Source organism: Poecilia mexicana, unplaced genomic scaffold (genome assembly GCF_051168715.1).
Source record: "Poecilia mexicana isolate PSO_F unplaced genomic scaffold, ASM5116871v1 scaffold_16, whole genome shotgun sequence".
Lineage (NCBI taxonomy): Eukaryota > Metazoa > Chordata > Actinopteri > Cyprinodontiformes > Poeciliidae > Poecilia > Poecilia mexicana.
The window spans coordinates 12,307,870-12,328,012 of record NW_028263385.1 but is presented as its reverse complement, the minus strand read 5'-3'; the positions used below and the strand labels follow the sequence as shown (position 1 = coordinate 12,328,012).

General features: G+C 43.0%; 1 protein-coding gene across 2 annotated transcripts in view; it reads left to right on the top strand.

Annotated features, from left to right (window-relative positions):
• Positions 1-20,143, top strand: part of LOC106917864 (nectin-2) — a 120,495-nt gene that overhangs the window by 54,038 nt on the left and 46,314 nt on the right. Inside the window, exon 7 of one of the 2 annotated variants that reach the window (XM_014987135.2) lies at positions 12,575-17,647. The exons of the other annotated variant lie outside the window; for it this stretch is intronic. Within the exon in view, the coding sequence (XP_014842621.2) occupies positions 12,575-13,155 (581 nt within the window). The 3' untranslated portion in view covers positions 13,156-17,647. Of the gene's footprint in view, positions 1-12,574; positions 17,648-20,143 lie in introns of those variants that run through there. 2 annotated transcript variants of the gene reach the window in all.

Sequence of the window (20,143 nt, the reverse complement as noted above, 5' to 3'; positions counted from 1 at the left end):
CACAAACTTATTACATTTTCTGTCTTATTCTAGTTCATATTTGACTTTAAAAAAAAAATTAGTTATTTTCTTATCCTGAAACGACTCTATTGGCAAAAAAGGAAAAAAAAGTCCTTAAATCCTTTTTTTGAGCAAGAAGAGATTTTTAAAAAATATCCTTAAATTTAAGCTCTTAATCTATTTTGAAATAATTGATTTTAATGAATATCAATTTTGCAATTATCACTGAAAAAATGGTAACTAGTTGATCTGTGGTAACGTTTCTAACTTCTGTTTGTTTGCAAGTGACATTAGTGTAAGATTTTTAGGTTTGCAGTGTGAACATTTTTTTTCTCTATTCAGTGAAAACATTAAGAGATTCTCTGGTTGTGTCTGATTCAATGCTACTATTTTTAGTCTTTAGAAATGCAATTGAAGTGCTTGGAGTGCAGAAGGAGTCCTTCTGATGACGGGTAGGTTGCACTTCTAGAGCCGTTTGCGACTGGAGACAAAAAGATGATGAAATACATTTGGTCGCTTCTTAAAAATGGTTTGGTTAAAGTGTTAAATCTTTTTGTCCGATCCCACTCCAGACTCATTAAATAACTGAAGCAGCTCTTGGTGCCAAAGAGGAGTGGATGCTAACTGATGGCTAAATAATGGTTAGCCATATTCTCACAGTTCTAACAAATCCTTTGTGTCTCTTCTTTCACTCTCATTGTTAATTTTAATACCAAGTTGTCAAAATGCTTCCAGATAAATTATTTCTCAGCACTGGAAGATTATTATTCTTTAATGCGCCTGTAGGCGAATGTTGTCAGCTAGCCTGATGAGTAATTTTTATTAGCCGCCTCTGTCAACGCGGCGTGGCAACTCGAGGTACTTTCATTCTTACTTCAATGTTTGACTCTTAAAACTACTAAATGGGTACAACAGGTAAATTTAACCTTCATATTAGAGGGATTGATATAATTTCACATGTTCCTCTTTGAAATGAAGAATTTTAACTTAATTTTAAGACGCTTTGATAGAAATAAACAGTTTGAAAAAAGAAGAGAATTTTGCGTATTTGTTTGAATTTTATATCCAGAGGTTTTCAGAAACTACGACATGGAGCAGCACTTTTTATCTTTTGCTTCATGTGCCAAGAACTAAAACAGATTTTGTGTTTCTGGTGTTACGACCCGGCTGGTTCAGCTGGAGCAAAACGGATTTAGATATGGACTTCAAGAAATAATTGAGATTTTGTTGAGCAAAATAAGCAACAAAAACAAGCAGGTAGCCTTGTGGCATCTGGCATCGCTGAGGCCAAAGCTGGTGGATCAGGCAAGAGTCGGGCAAAAGCCGCCCAGAACCAGAGCAGCAGGTTCCCAGATCGTTAACTGGGAACCTGCAGACATTAACTGGTGGTCCAGTCCGACAGTCGAACCTTTTTCTCAACACAGCAAAAGGAGACAGAGGTTGATTTTTAGACATTTGCCGAAGTAGATGAGGTCGATCGAGAAGATGGATTTCACATGTATCAGTTGATCATTGATTAAGGAAATTGGGGAAGGTTTATTGTTTGGCCCAATTTATCGACGCACTTCTATTAAATTTCAATGAAAAATGTAAAGTCAAGAAGTTAATGACTTGGAGAAAAGCAAACCCATGTTGAAGTAAACACAACGTCTAGCTGCTTTATTGAGCCTAGCTTTAATCACTGTTAAATCATCCTTTAAAATTTCACATAAATGTCAACATTGCTGCCATTTCAAATCAGAAATGATCATTTCTGATTCGAATCCCACAGTTAAGTGTAGTCTGTGAGAAATTGAGGAGATATTAAAGTTTTACTGGGGATAAAATCGAATGCTGGGATATGTTTTTGAAAAACAGACTTCACTTTGCCAAGCGATATCAGCCCGTTAAATATTGCAAGATCTGGTCATACCCGTTGAGTTGCACATGTTTTTGTGTGGCCACTCTTATTTGTGAAAATCATCCGTCTATGCAGACATGCATTCATGCGAGGAAGAGCCTCTGATGGCGTTTCTGTGCTTTGAAGTAAAAATGTCTAAAATGGTGTCAGTAAGACTGGAAAAGAGGCCACGCAGCCTCCCCCCCCCCCCCGCTCTGTTCCAAGAGTTCAGCAGGACCTTTCAGCAGAGTTCATCCCTGCATTTCACCTCATACAATATGCATCTCCTTCCACTCTTCTGTGGCATGATTGCACTTAATATGAAGTTATTTTCTGCTGACATAGGAGTAAACTGTGTCTATAATGGAGGAGAAAGTACATGTTTTCTGCTGGATGCGTCTTAAAAGCCACCCAGGCTCTTCATGCTCTAATTTTTAGCTTTTTTCACCCTCTTCATATTTTGCTTGTTCGTTCTGATTATCGCTCTCTACTTCCCCATCTTCGAGGTCTCTCGGCTTTTTATGGTGCCACAGTATGCGTCGGTAAACCCCCGGGGGCCACTTTCTGCTGCTACATGCAGTAGTAGTGTAACTGGCCTTTTTAGCACAAAGGATTTTTCCATCTCCTGCTGTGTTTTACAAGTGAGGAAGACTGGAAGATCCCACGAGCAGGTGGAGGAAGATGGAGACTTGATTTCAGACTACAAAGCCAGGGAGTGTGCGCCCAGATAAATCGGTGCCAGCATGCACTCTTTAGTCTGAGAGGGTAAAGACATGAGGGACGGAGGGAGCGGGAGCGATGCCGACAGCATTTAAAACTCCTGTGGGAATCTTGTGCCACTGCGTCCAATGTGTGCAGCCGTTGGCCTCCGCTGTGGCTCAGCGTAGTGTGTGTTTCTGTCACTCTTCAAGCCTCTCAGAGCAGATCAGTCACCCTTTGCTGCTTCAGCTCTTCACCGCTTTTCTTCTCAACTCCACCATTCGTTCCTCTTCTGCTCTCTTTCATCCTGCAATTATGTTTCTCTTTTATTTTGCGTTCTCGTCTTTTTTTCGACCTCTTACTCTCTCCATTATCATTTTCGGTCGCATGTTGAACTTCCCACAAATCGCTCATCCGTCCATCTGTCCGTCCAGTCGGGTCCTTCCTTCCTCCTTCCCTCCGTCCTGCTCCAGCGTTACTCATTTCCAGAGGAGGAGGAGGATAAGATGCGAGCTAAATCTGCCAGCAGTTAAGAGGTGACTAAGGCGAGCAGCAAATGTCAGAGTGAAGTATGATTGTGGGAAGAGGGAACCTATGGTGGAGAGAGATGACTTCAGATGGGGGTGTGATTCAGACCTGCAGAGACTAATGTGGATCTTTGTAGACAAACAGGGCTAAGAGGGGCCGACAGGCGTGAAATGGTCAGCACCTGCTACATGGCAGGTCCCCCGCTCCTTGTGTTTTTTTTTTTTTTACCCCACAGCTGCATGACACACAAAAACATGAATCCACTCCACTCTGTGACTCTGCGTTACTCGAGTCCTCTGCCCTCAGCCGTGCCCTGCGTACACAAGGCAAAGAGAGGGATGGATGTCCTCTCTTCTCCTTGCCTCTCCTCCTCTCATTTTTGATCCTGTTGCTTAGTCATATGCAAACATACCCTCTTCTCCTCTTTCTTTCCCTTTTATCTCTCCCTCGTCATCTCCTTGGCTCCACTTGGCTCTCTTTGCTGCATCTTTCATCTTCTTGCTCAGCGTACGCTCTCTCCCACTTCTCTCATTCTCAGGTTGTCGTTCAGCCTCCGCCTGCATGCTTGCTGATCTCTCTGCTCGGAGAGGATGCTTTTACCCCCCCGCCCCCCTCCAGCGTTCTTCTCCTCCTCCACTGCCCATGCAATCTCCTTCTCCTCTCCAGCTTAACTCTTAAATAGCAGCAGCTCTTCCTTAATCACAGCTTAGTAGTCTCCATTTCTCCTTCCATCCCTCCATTCTGGGTTTCTCTCAGGGGGGACTCTTGTGAGGCTATAACCTAGATTCCCTCCATCTTATTTCGTCAGTCCAAGAAGAAAGTGGGGGCCGCTCAGCTGTGTGTCCAAAAAAAAGAAAAAAAAAAAGAAAAGTTAAACGTTCTGGATTGAATCTCCCATGTGGTCGGCGCGGCTCCTCAGTTCGACGGAAAAGAGATTTCCTTTCAATTCGGTGCAATCTCTCCCATTTTCTGACTCATCTGAGGAGACGGTTCAAGGGCAAAGGAGCTTGGCTGTTTTTCCTCCACTGGGTGAGGGGTTTTTCCTGTGCACTCGCGTCTGCCTGCGTCTGTCAAGCCATGCGAGAAACGGCCAGAGCTCAGGTCTGCAGGAGCCAAGTCTCCCCCTCCAGCCTGCGACTGGCCCCCGTCCCGACACTAATTAGCGCACACATGCAGAAAGGTGGCGCTCCAAACCCACACACGGCTCCGTTCGATAACTTCAAGCTCTGCTTTATGTGAAGTCCAGCCCAACGTCAGATCACCGCAGACCGTAATGGTGTGGGAGGACCAGCGAGGCTGCGACCACGTCTGTATTTGTGAGGCTGCAGTGAATTTTTACTCGCGCTCTGTCTCCCTCATTACTCTCGCTCATTTGAAGCGTACAGTCCCCTTGGACGAGACTTCGCAAGAAGCAGGCTGTGTTTTGGCATCCACAATATGCTTTCTGTGTTTGGGGCGGGGGGAGGAATTCCTTGCTGTAGTGTAGTGGTGGCAAAATTAGTATGTTTAGTCATTTTTTTACTGTCAAATAACAAACGGGATCTTATTACGGTTTCTTTTTGTCAAAATAAAAAGGCTTTAAGCCCAAATACCATTTCTGAACCAACTTTTAATCAGTTTATGCTATTTTCCCCAACTTAACAAAAATATACTAATGATATGAAGTACAGTCGGCCTTGGGCTCCTTGGCTAGATTCATCTAAAAAGGAAATGCGTTCATGGAAGTGATTTTGGTGCCTTTGTATCATATATTTTTATTTTCCTCCCTGCCTTAAGGCACAGCCTTCGACATGGCTGGCGGAGAAGAACATAGATGTAGAAATTGATTTTTTTTTTCTTGCGTAAGGTTGGTATATAAGGCAGTTCAAAGTAGAACAACTTTTTAGACTTTTGCAGTAAATTGGTGTAAAACCTTTAGTCAAAGCCGTGTGACTCTTGGTAGCGTAAAGATAAAATGAAACCCATGAAACGTTTTCCAATCCAAGTTATATTTTCGTAAAAGAGGAATCAAAAGTCTCGTTAATACTTTTTTTTTTTTCTTAAAGCCATAAAAATTTTCCTACTTCTACTGAAAAATAACCAAACTGATATTTGATGGGAGTATTTGATAACGAACAGTTTTTTTTAAGGGAAACGGAACAGGCTGTGCTTCGTCACAATGAAAACGGAACAATATAATCTCTTGAAGCTAAAATTCTCATCTTCTAACGGTACGTTTTCTTTTCATTTGAAGCCAGATTTTCTAATTTTCCAGGAAATGTCGGCCAATTTTGAATCCCAACTGGGGAAACCAGAGCTTACGGGACTCGGATATTAAATATGGCAGCTGTACAAATGACAATGAATAAAAAGTTTTGATGTTTCGTATTTTAAGTCAGTCCATCATATAATGCTGTGGAACATACATTTCTGAATAGGCTTCTTTTAGTGTTTGAGTAAATAAAAAATTTAGAGGCAACAATATATTTTTGTCGTTGGAAACGAGGCTGCAGATGCTTCCTAAGTTCACCGCTGCTACACTGTGATGGCATCAGTAGCAAAATGGCTAAGAACTTGCTGACCTGCTGTAACTGTATAAGTAACATGGGTGGTTAAATCCACCCTAAATATCTGTTGTTTCAAAATATTAAAGTTGCTGAGAAAGTATAAGTAAGTTGTTGCTTACCCAAACATTTTAATAAGATTAATTTGAGATTAATCACTTCCCCCTCTCCCTCAACTAGACAAATAGACTCAGTACCTGTTTTTTTTTTTAGATTTGTTTTATTAATTGCGTGTTATCTTAGCGCATGTTTTCCTTACATTGTGCAGCCCTAGTCGGAACCATAACAGACAGCAAATCTCATGTTTTCCAACTTGGAACTAGAAGACGTTTAGTGCAGGTGTGACATCTCTCGAATGGTTGGACTCGGAAAAACGAGAGGCAGGTTACGCTGCTCACATCACGCAAACAGAGCAGCAGCAGCAGCCAAGACGGTCTCTCTTCTCCCTCTGAGCCGCCGTGAAAATGTGAAACAAAAATTTAAAAAGCCTGGATCATTCGTGAAAATCCTAAATTACTTCACAATAGTATGAGTTTGCGTTGAATTCGACTCCATCAAGTTTGTCCAAAGGCAGAATCAGAAGGTTTTATAGGGGATATATAATCCCTCTGCTTGCCAGCATGTACTGATCCATCACAACTTCACATCATCATCATCATCATAATACCCACCAGTATTGTGCTTTTTTTTTTTTCCCCCATTGCCGTTATCCACACAGTTTGCATATTGCAAGCTTTCCGCTGGCTCATCTAGCCGCTTGTTTCGGAGACGTCTCCTCCTTTACCCACTTAAACAAACTTCAAGGCTTCCTTGTTGGATGTCTGGGCCTGCACCGGCAGCCTGCGGTGACTCTTTTTACGTCTCATTTTGTGAATCTTTTAAGGGGTTATCTTCAGAACGGCAGAATAAAACATGAATTATCCTCTACAAAAGGATTTATCTGCGCAGACTGAAAAAACCCCCGACTTGAGCGATGCATTAAAAATAATTGGATGAGTAGTGCTTGGGGAAAATTTGCATTTGAATTTAAGTGTAATTTCTTTTGATGTGATGGAAAAGTGTCGCAGCATTCGGCCCAAAGTTCTCCTGCGTGTGATGGCGCTCCTCTGGGCCGGAGATAATGGACTTCTTGTGTTCCTGTTACGAGTGGACAGAGAGTTCTAGCTTTTGCTCTCTGGTGTGTGTGAATAGGAGTGTTTAGCGCAGCTTGCAAGGCAAGAGAGTTGGTGTGCTTTGGGAGAAAAGCGAACAAAAGCGGGAGAAAAGTGTATCCATCATTATTAATTCTTTCCTCGGGCTCGCGATGGAGGAAAAAGGGTCCAAAAAAAGTAGCATAAAACAGAAGTACAAATGTAAATTGGAGCGATGATGGGGAAAATGGATTTAGTGCAGACGGCATGCGTGGAGGAGACAGCTGGTGGAGTGGAGGGAGAGACGGAGGAAAGAGGAGAAGAGCACAGGTGTAGAAGCCAGCACACTTCCATTTTCTCTCTTGACAAGAATCGGTGCTACAAGAGCGATTCTGTCAGCCTTCTGTACACTTAACGAGAAGGGCTGGCTTCTTTGGGATTTCCAATAGGAATGACAATAAGAGTTAGGCTGATTTGCTGCTTTCAAATTTCGGCAGGGATTCCAACAGCAGCGTCCTGCAGTTAATCCTCCGCAGCGCCTGGTGAAAGTGCAGAGAGGAGAGCTGCACACATGATATTCAGCACATCTAAGGGCTTCTTGATCACTTTCAACCAGGGACTGGCATGAAAAATTTATGGGCACGCCATAATTTTATTTGCTTATAAGCTGAAGAGCTCCAACCTTAGGGGAGGACGAATACGTTTGCGACAGATGAAGATTTCAAACGTGTTTACTTGTAGCTGTGGGGAGCAGTTTCTTTGCTTTTAGCACAAATGGGCGTAAGGGAGCCCAGCAGTAACCTGTCTCCACAAAGAAATGTGCAAATGAGAGTTCTGACCATTAGCGGTGGCGAGATGGCGGCATTTAATCTGAACGAGAGCAGGAAAGATCCAAACTTATTTGGAAAATAGCAGACAAGAGATTCAGGTGGATGGACCGAACCGAAGCAAAGCAGATTGGAAATGAACCAAGATGCGCTGCTGCCAAGGATGCATCTGCTTTTTGAGCATTTTTACATTTTGCCGTGTTTCAAGTTTAAATGCTTTAAATGTTTTTATTGGGATTTTATCTCAGGCCAACACAAAGAAGTCATGCATGACGCAGTCATATATTGTTATAGGTGCATTCAGGGGGGTTTGCAGCGTTTCTTCCATACACACACTGAAAATATGAGTTTTGGCCTCTTCTGACCACAGCGCTCAGATGGCAAACTGCAAATGAGACTTCTCATGGTTTTCTTTTAGCTGTAGGTTTCTTCTCACCACTAAGTCCAGCTTTTTTCACTTGTCCTGTCAACAGACTCTCCCACCTTAGCTTTGGATTTCTGCAGCTCGTATCTTGGGTCTCTTGGCTGCTTTTATTAATACTCTCCTTATACGGCCTGTTAGTTTAGGTGGAAAGCAAATCTTAATTTCTGGATATGGATCAAACGGTCTCCGAGGTGCACAGAGCTTTGGATTTGTTTGCTTTAGACGTCGTTTCTAATACTTTCTTCCTAACATGTCTGCTCTGCTTCTTGGTCCTCATGTCGCTGTTTGTTCACTAATGTTCCCTAACAAACCTCTAAGGTTTTCACAGAACATCTGCATTTATACTGACATTAAGTTCTGAACAGATGGACAGTGTTTACTAATGAGGTGACCAATCTACTGCATCCCTGGACATGTAGAATATCGTCCGAGTCGAAACGCATCGGGTTTGTAATGTGATGAGACTGCAATGCCACTCATTTTCAAGAAAACACTAAGAAAGCCCAGTGAAGAGTGAAGCTGGCATCAGGGAAACTACTCAAATAAACAACTTTGGGATCCGGCGTCGCCTTCTGTGTCGTCTTCTTCTCATTACCAGACCCATAAGAAGACGTTGCTCCGTTGCTTGATGATCCACGACCTGTTGGAAGATCACATGAAAGCGTGTCAAATACAATGAAGTCTTACAACATGCATCACACGAAGGCTGCGAATCCTTTGAAAGTGGGGAAATATTCACAAAGAGAATCAATTTCCTTTCTAAAAGTAGGCTTATGCTTTAAATCTCCAAAGATTATGTGTTGCTGTAGAAACGGCTTATGAAATAAAATCTAGGCTGTCTTTCTGATGTAGTCATCCTTTCTGTTGGAGTTAACTCTCCTGATAGGTTGTCTACATATTGCCACGCTGCAGAACCGGTGCTAGTTGGAGGGCATTTTTCTTCCGAGCAGCTTCACACCACTGTGACTGCAAACAGCATTAATTCCAGCAGTGCTACTGCCAGAAATCCCCAGCCCTCTCGTTTATAGATGATGACCACACTGGGAGGAAACGGTCACAGCTTCTGTTTATGGGGAGTTGTCGGAGTCCCAGAAAGCATTTAAAATCCTGAAGTTGTGACCTAAATAAGCATTTGCAAAGCTCTAGTTTGTTGGGACTTGTTTTCTTTATTATAAAAGAGCTTACTCATGAACTTCTTTCTTGTAGGACACATTATAATTTGGTGTAACCTCGGTAAAATGTTTTTTTTTTCTTTGTGCCTTAACATTTACATCCACTTCTGCAAGAAATAATGCATCTTTATTTTATTATGCTTGTTATTTTAACCATATATAAGATTCAAACAAGTTAGGTGTGCCATCTTAGTGGTTTATTTGATATATAAGGTTTTAAATAGTATGGTTTCATGACATTAGCTGTACTTTTAAATGTAAAATGCTTTAAGTCGGAAAAGGATCCATTCATAGTACTTTTGAATACTTTAACGTTACAGTTGTTAAACTGTGTATATATATAAAATTATGATTGATACATTTTAGTAAAAAGACAGAACATCTGGTAAATTTGGTATAATTTGTGTTAAATATTATCCACACTGCGCTGCTGCGGGTTGTCTGGTTCTGTAACAGGTTGGCTTGGCAATGTGGACTGAAAACAATAAGGCTCACATGCCTTTCATTTTACACATGAAGACAGAAGCGTTTGTGCAAACAGAAATATTTATAAAGGGTTGAATTTCTGTCTTGTAGAAGTTGAAAGCAACAGGTAGAGGAGGGGCACAACTGCATTTCTCTGTGCTACATACAAGCCGGTAAAACGGCCGTCACTCCAGCTCTCTCTACAGAATCGCTTTGTTAAATCAAAAGACGGTTTCTCCAGAAGACAAAACATTTTGCTTGACTTCTTTTTTTGTTTTTTAAACCTTGGCAATGGCAAATGGAGTATTTTTAGCTATTCATGTGATAAATAAATGACTCCTGGATGGACAGTGTGATTTTGGCCTAATACTGTCATTTCTTCACAACACTGACTTTAAATTATAACAAACATTTCATTTTTAGCCATTATTGTTTTGTTGTATCGAGTTACAGAGGCACGAGCTGCAACACATCTTTCCATAAATTAATATTTCTTAAAAAGCTCAATTGAATTTCTTTGCAAACGTACCTCAAATAAACACGCTGTGAAAAATGCAGCTGCTGTTTCATGTTTGTAGTCTAGAACAAAGATTTTACATGGTTATTTTAGAGTTAAAACAAAAATAAAACAGTTTCAGGATATTTGTAATTTACTAAGATCTTGCTACTAAGACTGGAGTTGCAATGTTGGGAAAATCTTTGGAGATCGCAGTGAGAGCTTTGGATGTTAGCATAAACAAAGCTAGTGTTGACTGAGCATGCTAATGCTAATGCCTTCTACTGTCCCCTGTTTACAACTCTCGGTGTAGTGTGTGGAAACTGAATGAGCCGTAAAAGGAAGGATTTTGAGTAGCACCATAAACTGGCTGTTTTACTATATAGTGAATTATACTGAACCCTTCCAGCACAGCTTTGGTATTTATTAGCGCTTCCCTCGCTCGTGGAAGCAATAACATCCATTCCAGCACAAAGATGTGCTTTAAAAAGGTCGTGTGGAGATAAAATACAGCAATAATATCGCTGGACACCGGTGTCCGGGGAGCGGTAAGAGCTACGCAGCCGACGAGTCACGTGGGACCTCATCAAACCCTGATTTAGACTTGACTGCTCCGTCCCATGAGTTTTTGCGTGCAGAGATGTTGCAAAAGCAATGCGTAGGATTTGGCAGAGCCCTAGTTTTGCTTGTATCCCCTTAAGTTAGTTTGCACTCTAACAAAGCCATTAAATGCACTTTTTTTTATGTGTATGTATGTATGTGGAGCAAGGCTGCTGGGACTTTGAGATGCTAGAATAGAAACGGCTTCACATTGGACTAATCTACACTCAAATAATTACAAAAGCAGAGGGGGGTACCCATTCAATCCCCCCGCTGCTGATGAATCGCTTCAAGGAAGAGTTGTCATTCTGCTGCGTCGCTCGCTCATTCACCCCTCCTCCTCCTCCATCTCTTCATCTTCTTCTTTCCTTCATTCATTGTTACAGTCCTCCTCCTCCTCTGCATGGCCTCCACTTGTTTTCCTGACCCGCCGGTCTCCACCTCATCAGAAACTGTGTACGTTTGAGCATGCGTGTGCGTCTGTTTGCGTGTGTGTGCGTGGTTTAACTCCCAGTCCCCAACCTTCCCCCGTCCCTCCAAGCTCTGTGATTTGTGATGAGCCTTGGACAGACCCTGGCTGTCGAAGGGCAGCACACGGGGGAATGTGGCTGAGACGTTGTAAAGACGTGGCTGTGGTGAAGGGGACAGGAACAGCCTAAAGGGAGGGGAGGATCTGTCAGTGCAGCTGAAGGCTCCACACACACACCATCACACTGACTGCTATTAAAAACTATTTGCTTGCTTATAGATTTCTTTTTTTTTTTTTACTTTGTCCCACTTAAATGTGAAAATCGTCAAAAATCGATGTAAAAGATGACCCAAGTAAATACAAAAAGCAGCTTTTAAATTCTGAATTAAAAATAAAGTTTTGTGAAATAATTATTGGTCCCTAAACTCAACTGGTCTTTCCACCCTCTGTGGTAACAGCTGCCATCAAGCGTTTGTGATAACTAGCAAGCATCATTTAACATCGCTGGAGAAAGTTTTTCCCTGTTTTATGCATAATTGGTTTAAATTTGTTGAGGGTCTTTACACAAGGCTCAATCTGATGTGAGTTCAGACTTGGACTGGGCCACTTCCAATCCTTTTTGTTGTTGTCTTTGAACCAAACTGGACTCAATGGTGCAGTTTGGATCATTTTCCTACTGCGTAACCCGATTGGGCTTGAGCTTAAAGTCTTGTCCTGATGTTCAGATATGATCTGTCAAGATATTCTGAGGACCAACACTAGACTACTTTTAAATGTGTTTCTGAAACGTTTTGCTTTTGTCTCATCAGTATAAAGAATATTTTTCCAAAAGACTTGGAAAAATATTCAAGATTTCTGTTTGAAAAAGACGTTTTTGGAAGCAGGTGACACAGGGATTTTGTGCTTTAGGGTCAGCGGAGGTTTTAGTCTCTCGCCTGTTTGGCACTTTTAACCCCTTAACCGTCGTGATGACACCGCTGTTATTTCTGGCCGATTGACTTGAATGAAACTGTTTTGAGGGCGGCAGTTTGGTGTCAAACATTTGAGTTTCAAAAGGAAAAACGGGAAGAAATCTGTAAGCAAGCAAATACTTTTTCACTGCACTGCATATATATTTGGATTTAAACACAATTGACTGTACTTGCATCTCATTAGTCGTGCACACTTGACTGAAGTTCACACCACCACTGACATCTCCCATCTCTCACTTTCCCCTTTTCTTACTGGTCTCTTTTTACACCGTCTCTTTTTTCCTCTTTCTGGTGTCTGCTTCTTCCTCCTCCTCCAATAATTTTTCGTTTTCTTCTATTTTCTCCTTTCCTGCCTCTCCTCCCTCCCACAGAGCCTTCAAAGACCGACTCCAATGCCGGCGTTGTGGCAGGGGCGGTTATAGGCTCCCTACTGGCCCTCCTTTTGGTCGCCGCCCTCGTTACCGTGCTCGTCGCCCGTAGCCGTAGGCAGCAGCAGGGTTACCGGGCCAACGGCGGCAGCGACATGAAGACACGCATATTCGGTGGCGGCAAGAAGGCGAGCAAGAACGGAACAAGCGGAGGAATGGGAAGCGGCGGCGTTGCGGGTGGTAATAACAACGGACCCGTCTACATCGATCGCTCGCCCAACCAGGGTCTGGGAGAGAAAAACAACCACCACCAGCCGTTCACCATGGGCGCCCGGCCTGAGGTCGTCACCGGCACACCCACCGCCCAGGACATCCTGCTGAGCAACGAATTAGACGAAGCCGAGAGGAGGAAGTTCGACGAGATGGAGGATGAGGAGCGATACGACCACTTCGCTGGAGGAGGCCCGATTCTGCAACTGCGCCCCCCTCCCAACCCGGACGACATGATTGGAGATTACATGGACGATGACATGGAGTCCCAGCGGGATGGCTCGGTCATCTCCCGGACTGCAGTTTACGTATAGAGGAAGAGGAGGGGAGCATACAGAGGAGGAAGAGGAGAGAAATAAAAAGCAGGCTTAAGAAATCCTCTTGAAGATTGTTTGGCTTTGGGTCTTGTCCTACTCCCATTGGGGTGGGGGGTAAAAAAAGAAAAAAATACCACTTTTATTTTTGCAAATTGATTTTAAATATGCCCAATTATTAATCACAGAGCAGCCCCATAGTGAGCAGGACTGGAAGAGGGCATGAGGAAAAGCATCTTAAGAAGCATCAACTGAAAATCAAACTGAGAAAAGCGCAACATCTCTCTCACCGCTTCAGCTCATGCTCTCCCCATTGCTCGGTTCTTGACTTTCAACTGTCAGACTAAAAGAGAAAATACATAGTGTGGGAGTAGGAAAATTGAATCATGATACAAGCTTGGCTATACAGGCATTTCACTTGCATATTCACTCCTAACTTCACTTAAAAATAAAAAATGCTGTGGTTGTCAAGCAGTTCCATGTTGCCTGCGACTCTCAGTCCTCCTGTGGGAAGCCTTTTGTTTTGGTAATGTGTTGTGCTGTAACATCTGGTGTGTTGGTGTGTTAAAAAAAAAAAAAAAAAAGACAGAAACCATCGGGTGTATTAGAAATGTGAATGATGTATTTGCTCGTGCTCACTCTGCTCTCTCTGCCTTACTCTGACAACTCTAAACACGCAGCTCTGCTGATCACTGGCAGCACTGGACTCTTAAGGTTTACTAATAGAAAAGTTGAGAAAGTTACCATTTGCAACAACTTTTTTAGGAAATTCTGCATTCAGGCTTGTTTTTTTTCTGCGCCTGGAGGGTTTGATTCTGGTTGAGGTGCTGCTGATGTGACGGGGCGGAGGGATGGGGAGAGCGATGCAGGGGGAACAGAGATAAGCACCTCTTTTTCCTCACCCTCATCTCTCCGGATCCCTCCCAACAGGAGGAGCTTGACTGGTAATGAGCCATGAAGTTGCTCGTCTAGCTGGGACCAACAGATTGCCGCCGCTTATCGTTTATGAAGTGGCGTTTCCTCGCTCCGGCTCTCCTCCCATCTCTGCAGCCCCTTCTCTTCCCGTTCTCTCCAGTGTTTATGGGAAGTGTTGATTTATCCGGGGCGCTGTCCAGGTCACGGCCACCTAGAGCAGGGGGAGTATTTTACCGCTCCTGATCCATCAGGAGCCCCACTTACTCCACTCCGATGGAGTAATTCACCTGGATTGGCCACATTCACAACCCCCTCCTCCCCTTCCACACTTTAGCAAATGGCCGGACGCAGCAGAGCCTCCATAGTGCTGCGGCATTAGGCAAGACGGATTTTCAGTGAGGATCATGTATTACCTTCCATTAGCGGATGTTAGATGTTGCGAATTGATTGGAGGACGTAAAAAGGTTTGGTATTGATGGGCAACATGTGGTGAAATGGCCCTTTAGGTGCAGAGCTTATTGTCTTCGAACCGTTAATTCTTCCTTTTTAATGAGCTCCTTTCTAGAAATTAGACCCGGTGGCTACTGTACACTGATGTCTTTGAGGCTCTGCGTGTGCATCTGCATGCATTTGGATAATTGTGATGAGAAGCTCGTTCCACTCATGAGTTTCCCGCCCTGATTATTGACTCCCCTCTGACCTCCTCAGAAGGACATCCAGCAGCAGGTGTGATCTTGATTGATGCCATTAAGGCCAGGTGGGCTCTGTGTTGGTCAAAACCAGGTTGACCCGCCAGCCGGGGCGTAGATGGCTGGAATCGCCTGCTTGTCTTATCGTGGCACTTTTACCCTGAGGAGAAACGCCGCAGCACAGACCCGGCATGGACCGGTACCAGATTCTCGCAGCAGGATGACCACAGCGTCAAAAATATTGGCAGAAATTACGATGAAATAAAATGTTTAAAGCAAAAGTTATTCCTGCTACAATGTTTAAATTTTACTCTTTAATTAGAGAAAGTACAATTCAAAATGTGCTTTTTTTAAAAACTGAAATATTTAACTTAAATTTGAGCATAAACTCAGATGTTTTATTTAAAATGTCACTTTATTTGAAATTGAATTTAAAATGAATTATACTGAGCATTAGTCATAGTTTTGTCATTTTTAGACCCAAGTAAAACATAAAACAAACAAGTTAAATGTGATTATTTCGATGAGTGGGTCTTTTGTTTTATTTTCTTGACTTGACAGCAACCAGCAGCAGGTGGGGGAGGGGCAGTGCCACGTTACTGTACGCTCCAGGCAGCAGGGGGAAAACTCCAGCCTCTCTGGCTCTGCCCTTGGAATCTCATTAAAAGGATTTTAAACCATAAAAGCAATACGATGGGAGATTTTTGCAGATTTATTTCCCTGACAACGGCAGGCGGTCCATGCCTACCGCAGACCCTGCGTTCAATAAGTAGAAATATTTGTTTGCTGTCCTAATTGTTAACCTTCGTGCTGGCAGAGAGAGAAGCGGAGAGAGGCAGAAGGCAAGTAACAAAAATGGTGACGGCATTTCGCATTTGAGCACCGTGTGGCAGATTGTAAGCCAGCGTGTTCAATGGGATTATCATCTAATGGCCTTAGTTTATGCATAAATGGATGAATAACAGATTTATTGAACAACAGCTGACTTGTCACAACCACTTAATAGAAAAAAAAATGTATTACTTTTTTGCACTTGTCACATCTTCAATGAACAATATCAGAGTAAAACTTGGTTTCTTTAGGTTGGTGGGAGATTTAAAAAAAAAAAGAAAACAACAAGGGACAAACAGAAACACTTATGTACATTTTGGTGTGAAGTATCTGTGTACTATAAATGTAATCATCTTTATTTTTCTCGTGAAAATGTACATATTTATGAAATGTAAATATCGGATTGATGGAGCCAGTTTCGCCAGGAGTAAGGAGGTTTGTGTTGGCCTCCAGTTCAAATGTCCCCGCAGGCTTTCAGAATGTAGTTTGGTCAATGCTGAACTGTCCAACCTTATATAACCTGAGACTTATTTTATATTGGTGTTTTTTCCCTCGAATCACCTGCATTTTCACATAACCTCATCCTATTCCTAGTGTCGTTGCACACAGCATAAAAAAAATAAAGAAAACCGCAATTTTTCTGGGATACCTTCACCCCACAAGCAGCAGATGAACGCGTGTGAGCCAGCTCTCCGTTTAGTCGGTCTGTATTCCAGCGACGCTTTTCACGACCGGAGCTGTAACCCGAGTGGCCGCCCTGAGTCACCGCTAAAAAGTGTCAAACTGCAGATATTGTGCATTTCAAAGGTGCATTCGCTCACTCTCGCGCGCACAGAGCTGCCGTACATCGGCAGAACGGGGAGAAACAATTCGCCCACACACAAACACCCTTCAGTCGCTTTCATTATGCTCACTCCCACAGCCAAACTGGTGGAGCAGCAGACACCTCATACCTGACAAGTCTGCCATCTTCTGACATGAGCCCACACAAAGCTGCACAAAATAATAATGGGGGGGAAACAAAAAAAAAAACCAACCCCAAACACAATCGCACTAATACAGAGATGTTTTGATCGTGCTTGAAAGCCGTGTTGAGAAGAAGCTGCACTCAAATTGTGACCATGTAAATCTCACTTTTCAAAGAGCATCCATTTATGTCCTAGGATATATAGCTTTCATGAAAATGCCACCCAGTTGACCTCGTGTTCATCCCAGATTCCCTTTCAATGCTTTTAAAAGTCACTCGTCGCACTCCCCTCTCCCCTTCGTCCCCTCCCCTCGCCCGCCTGACTTCTCGTACCTCTGCATCCTCAGACACAAACGCGGCGACATCCACCTCTTCACTGAAGCAGCGCTTGTCAGACAAAATGCTTTTAGTGAACCCTGCAATTCTGGCTCGGGCCTAGCGTCAAGGTGATGCAGTCTAAATATCAGATATTTTCCCCCAAGCCCCCCCACCACCCCATGTTCCAAAAAAGCGACGTCCCCCTCGCCTGTTTGTTTGGCTCCAGACATCCGACGACAAATCAAAGCCTTAACATCTCCCAGCTCGCTCGCATCACCAACGAAAAAATGAAGAAACCTTCCTGTGTACATAGTATAAATATATAAATATGTAGCAGAAGAAAAAAGAATTACTAATTTATGGTGTCACATTTGTGTATTACTCAGTGACGGCAAGCATGAAGGATTTATTTTCTTCTATTACAGTCTTCTCTCTCTCTCTTCTGTTATTTTGCAGTGCTTTATAATTTATGTTTTCTGAGTGCTTTATTCTTGACTGCTGCGCTGTGATTGCTGCCAAATCTGGTGAATCTGAACTGCACACACACACACACCTACACACACACTCGCTACAAAACAGTCTTAACCCAAAATGTGCTTTTATTACTATCGACTGCTCTGTGTGAAGGTTGTTTTAACTTTTTGTATTTTTTAAGTTTTGGCTTTTTGTTTTGGTCTGAATTAGGATTGTTGTCACTGTTTTGTCATGTCTTTCTATATATTTTTTTTCTTTTTCGTATTCGGTTCATATTAAAGATCTCCTGATTTTTAAACTGTTCCTGTGTTGCTGCTTTGTGTGTTTCAGTGTGCCGGTCCCTTTAACAGCTGAGGGTTGCAGGATGAGTTGGCTCCCAGATTGAAAAGAAGCGCCGCTCATTGATTCCCGCTGATTAGATTTATAGATAAATTGATCAAGATATGAAGTGGCCTCTCAGTCTCTTCTCACACAGCCCTCAGAGTCCAGACCTGCCCTCGATATTTTGTAACTCCAATTTCCTGGTCTGGCTGTTTGTCTCGTTTCAGTTTCGATAAATCTGTGCGAGTCCACGGAGGTGTGATAACGGGCTTATGGGGAAAAAACTGAGCGCAAGTGTCAGGGAAACAATTTTGTAGAATAAAAATCTCGTCCTCCTACCAGCCCTCCCTCTGCTCTGCGCATCTGTCCCGGCTGGTTAAGCTAAACATGCTGCCTTGGTTTCATGCAGAGTGCCTGGGAAAAATACCTTTTTAATGTGTTATTGGGAGATTTTGTGATGGAACAAGAAGAAGTGCAGAATTTTGAAGTGGAGAGGAGATTTATATGCATTTTTTTGTAGATTTTTGCGAAAACTAATCTGAAAAGTGCAATATGCATTTCTGCCCGGTCCACATGGGTGAACAACTTATAAAACCTTCTGCTGCAATTAATGCTGCAAAGTCTTTTGGGTTATGTCTTTACCAGCTTCTGCACATTGAGGAAATCCTTTTGCGACATAGTGCAAGCTCAGTCTGTGTGAACTGCGTTTTCCCTTCTGGAAGCCTCAGATCTGTATCTAAACCCTCGTCTTCCAGCTCCGGCTGCGTTTCCATGAGCCTCCAGGCTGTTTCTCTGATTAATGCTCCTCTTGTCAGTTTAGGTCGACGGTCATGATTGGACATCTTGTGGAGCTCTGTTCAAAGCTTTAGGGTATCGTTTCTTAACTTGACCCTGATTTAAACTCTTCCACACCTTTTATCAATTAACCCGCTTTACTCCTCCGTGTTTATGATGCCATTAATTCAGTGATGATATCTAATAAACCTCTGATGCCTTCACAGAACAGCTGCAGTCATACTGAGGTTAAAGCTACACACACACATGGAGTTTATTTAGGTGACAACTGGTTTCACTGGATTTTATTTCAGGGCACCAGACTTAAATAGGCTGATCATAAGTTTTCACTTCTCAGTTTGATATGGAAATAAAGTAGACTCTTTCCTGCACTTCAGTTGCTCTAAATATATAAATAACAGGAGTTTGCATAACGTGACACAAAGGGTAAAAGCTCAGAGTGTGAAAAGTTTCACAAGACACTGAATGTCCAAGACGGTGGAGTTATTTTCATAGAGCGCTTTTCAGAGGTGAACCAAAAATAATCCGCCCAAGATGGATGGTCAGCAGGTCAGATGAGGAATGTTAATTAAATGCAGTAAAAGTAAGACGTCCCACCATTTTCTAGTCCATGAACCAGCAGCAAATATTTTGATGCACTTTGAGTTTATTCAAAATCGGAAAGTGCAGCAGGCTTTTCATGAATAAAAGCGGATTCAAACCACGTCCACCGAGGAACCTGCAGGCACTTTCTCACTTTAGTGCTACAGACCTTGGAATGAAACGCAAAATCGGAACCGACTGGTTAGGAAAGGCCTGATTTGTGCGTCTTCATCCAGTATTCTCATCCCACCATGCGGGTTGTTATGAAAGGACGCATGTATTCCTTTTCAACGGGAATAAATATTAGTACACCCATCAGGAGCTCAAACATATCTCACCCACAAACTGTGCAGGGCCTGAGAAGAGAGAGGAATGTGTTGGTGGAGCTTCAATGGGTTTTCCTGCAGGGAGGCGGTTTCTGTTATCAGACGGGGGGAAGAGGGGCGTGCAAGGCCAGGCTGAAGCTCTGTGAACAGGGCGCCTCTCAAAGGCTACATTGTTTGAACCCTGACTAAACCGAACAGGTTTGGTCAAATTTTAACAGGAGGGAAAGCAGGTCTGCATGGCGGCGCTGGCATGCCTGCACCTTCCCTTCATCTGGTTTTAGCTTCTATTTCACACTCCCCACTGAACGCAGCTCAATTACATTCTGCTGGTAGCGGCCCTGCGAGGGTGACAGTTGGTTATGGGCGGTTATGGCGGCGCGTCCTCGATATTTGCCCGGTGCTTTGATGCCGTCGTGTATCTGCTCGTGTTGTTCTGGCTTCTTGTCACAGTTCATTTTTGTTGCAAGCTTCTTCTGTCAATGCAGCTATTTACTGCGAGTCCAGCCCACCATCTGGCCACTCTAATTGCTTTGGATTTGAGGCTGGTGAGATGGAGAGGACATGCACACAGAGACAGACGCACTCTTTCGTTTTTATTTTATTTTTTTTAAATTTAATATATTTAAAAAAAAAAAAAAACTTGAGTGCAGCAGCAGTAAAGCTTTTAAGCTGCAGCTTGTTATAAAAGCCCGTGCAGCCACTTGGCTTTTTTTTGTCTCTTTTCAGCTGAATAGGTATACAGCTCATGTGAAAGCTCTGACCGCATAGTG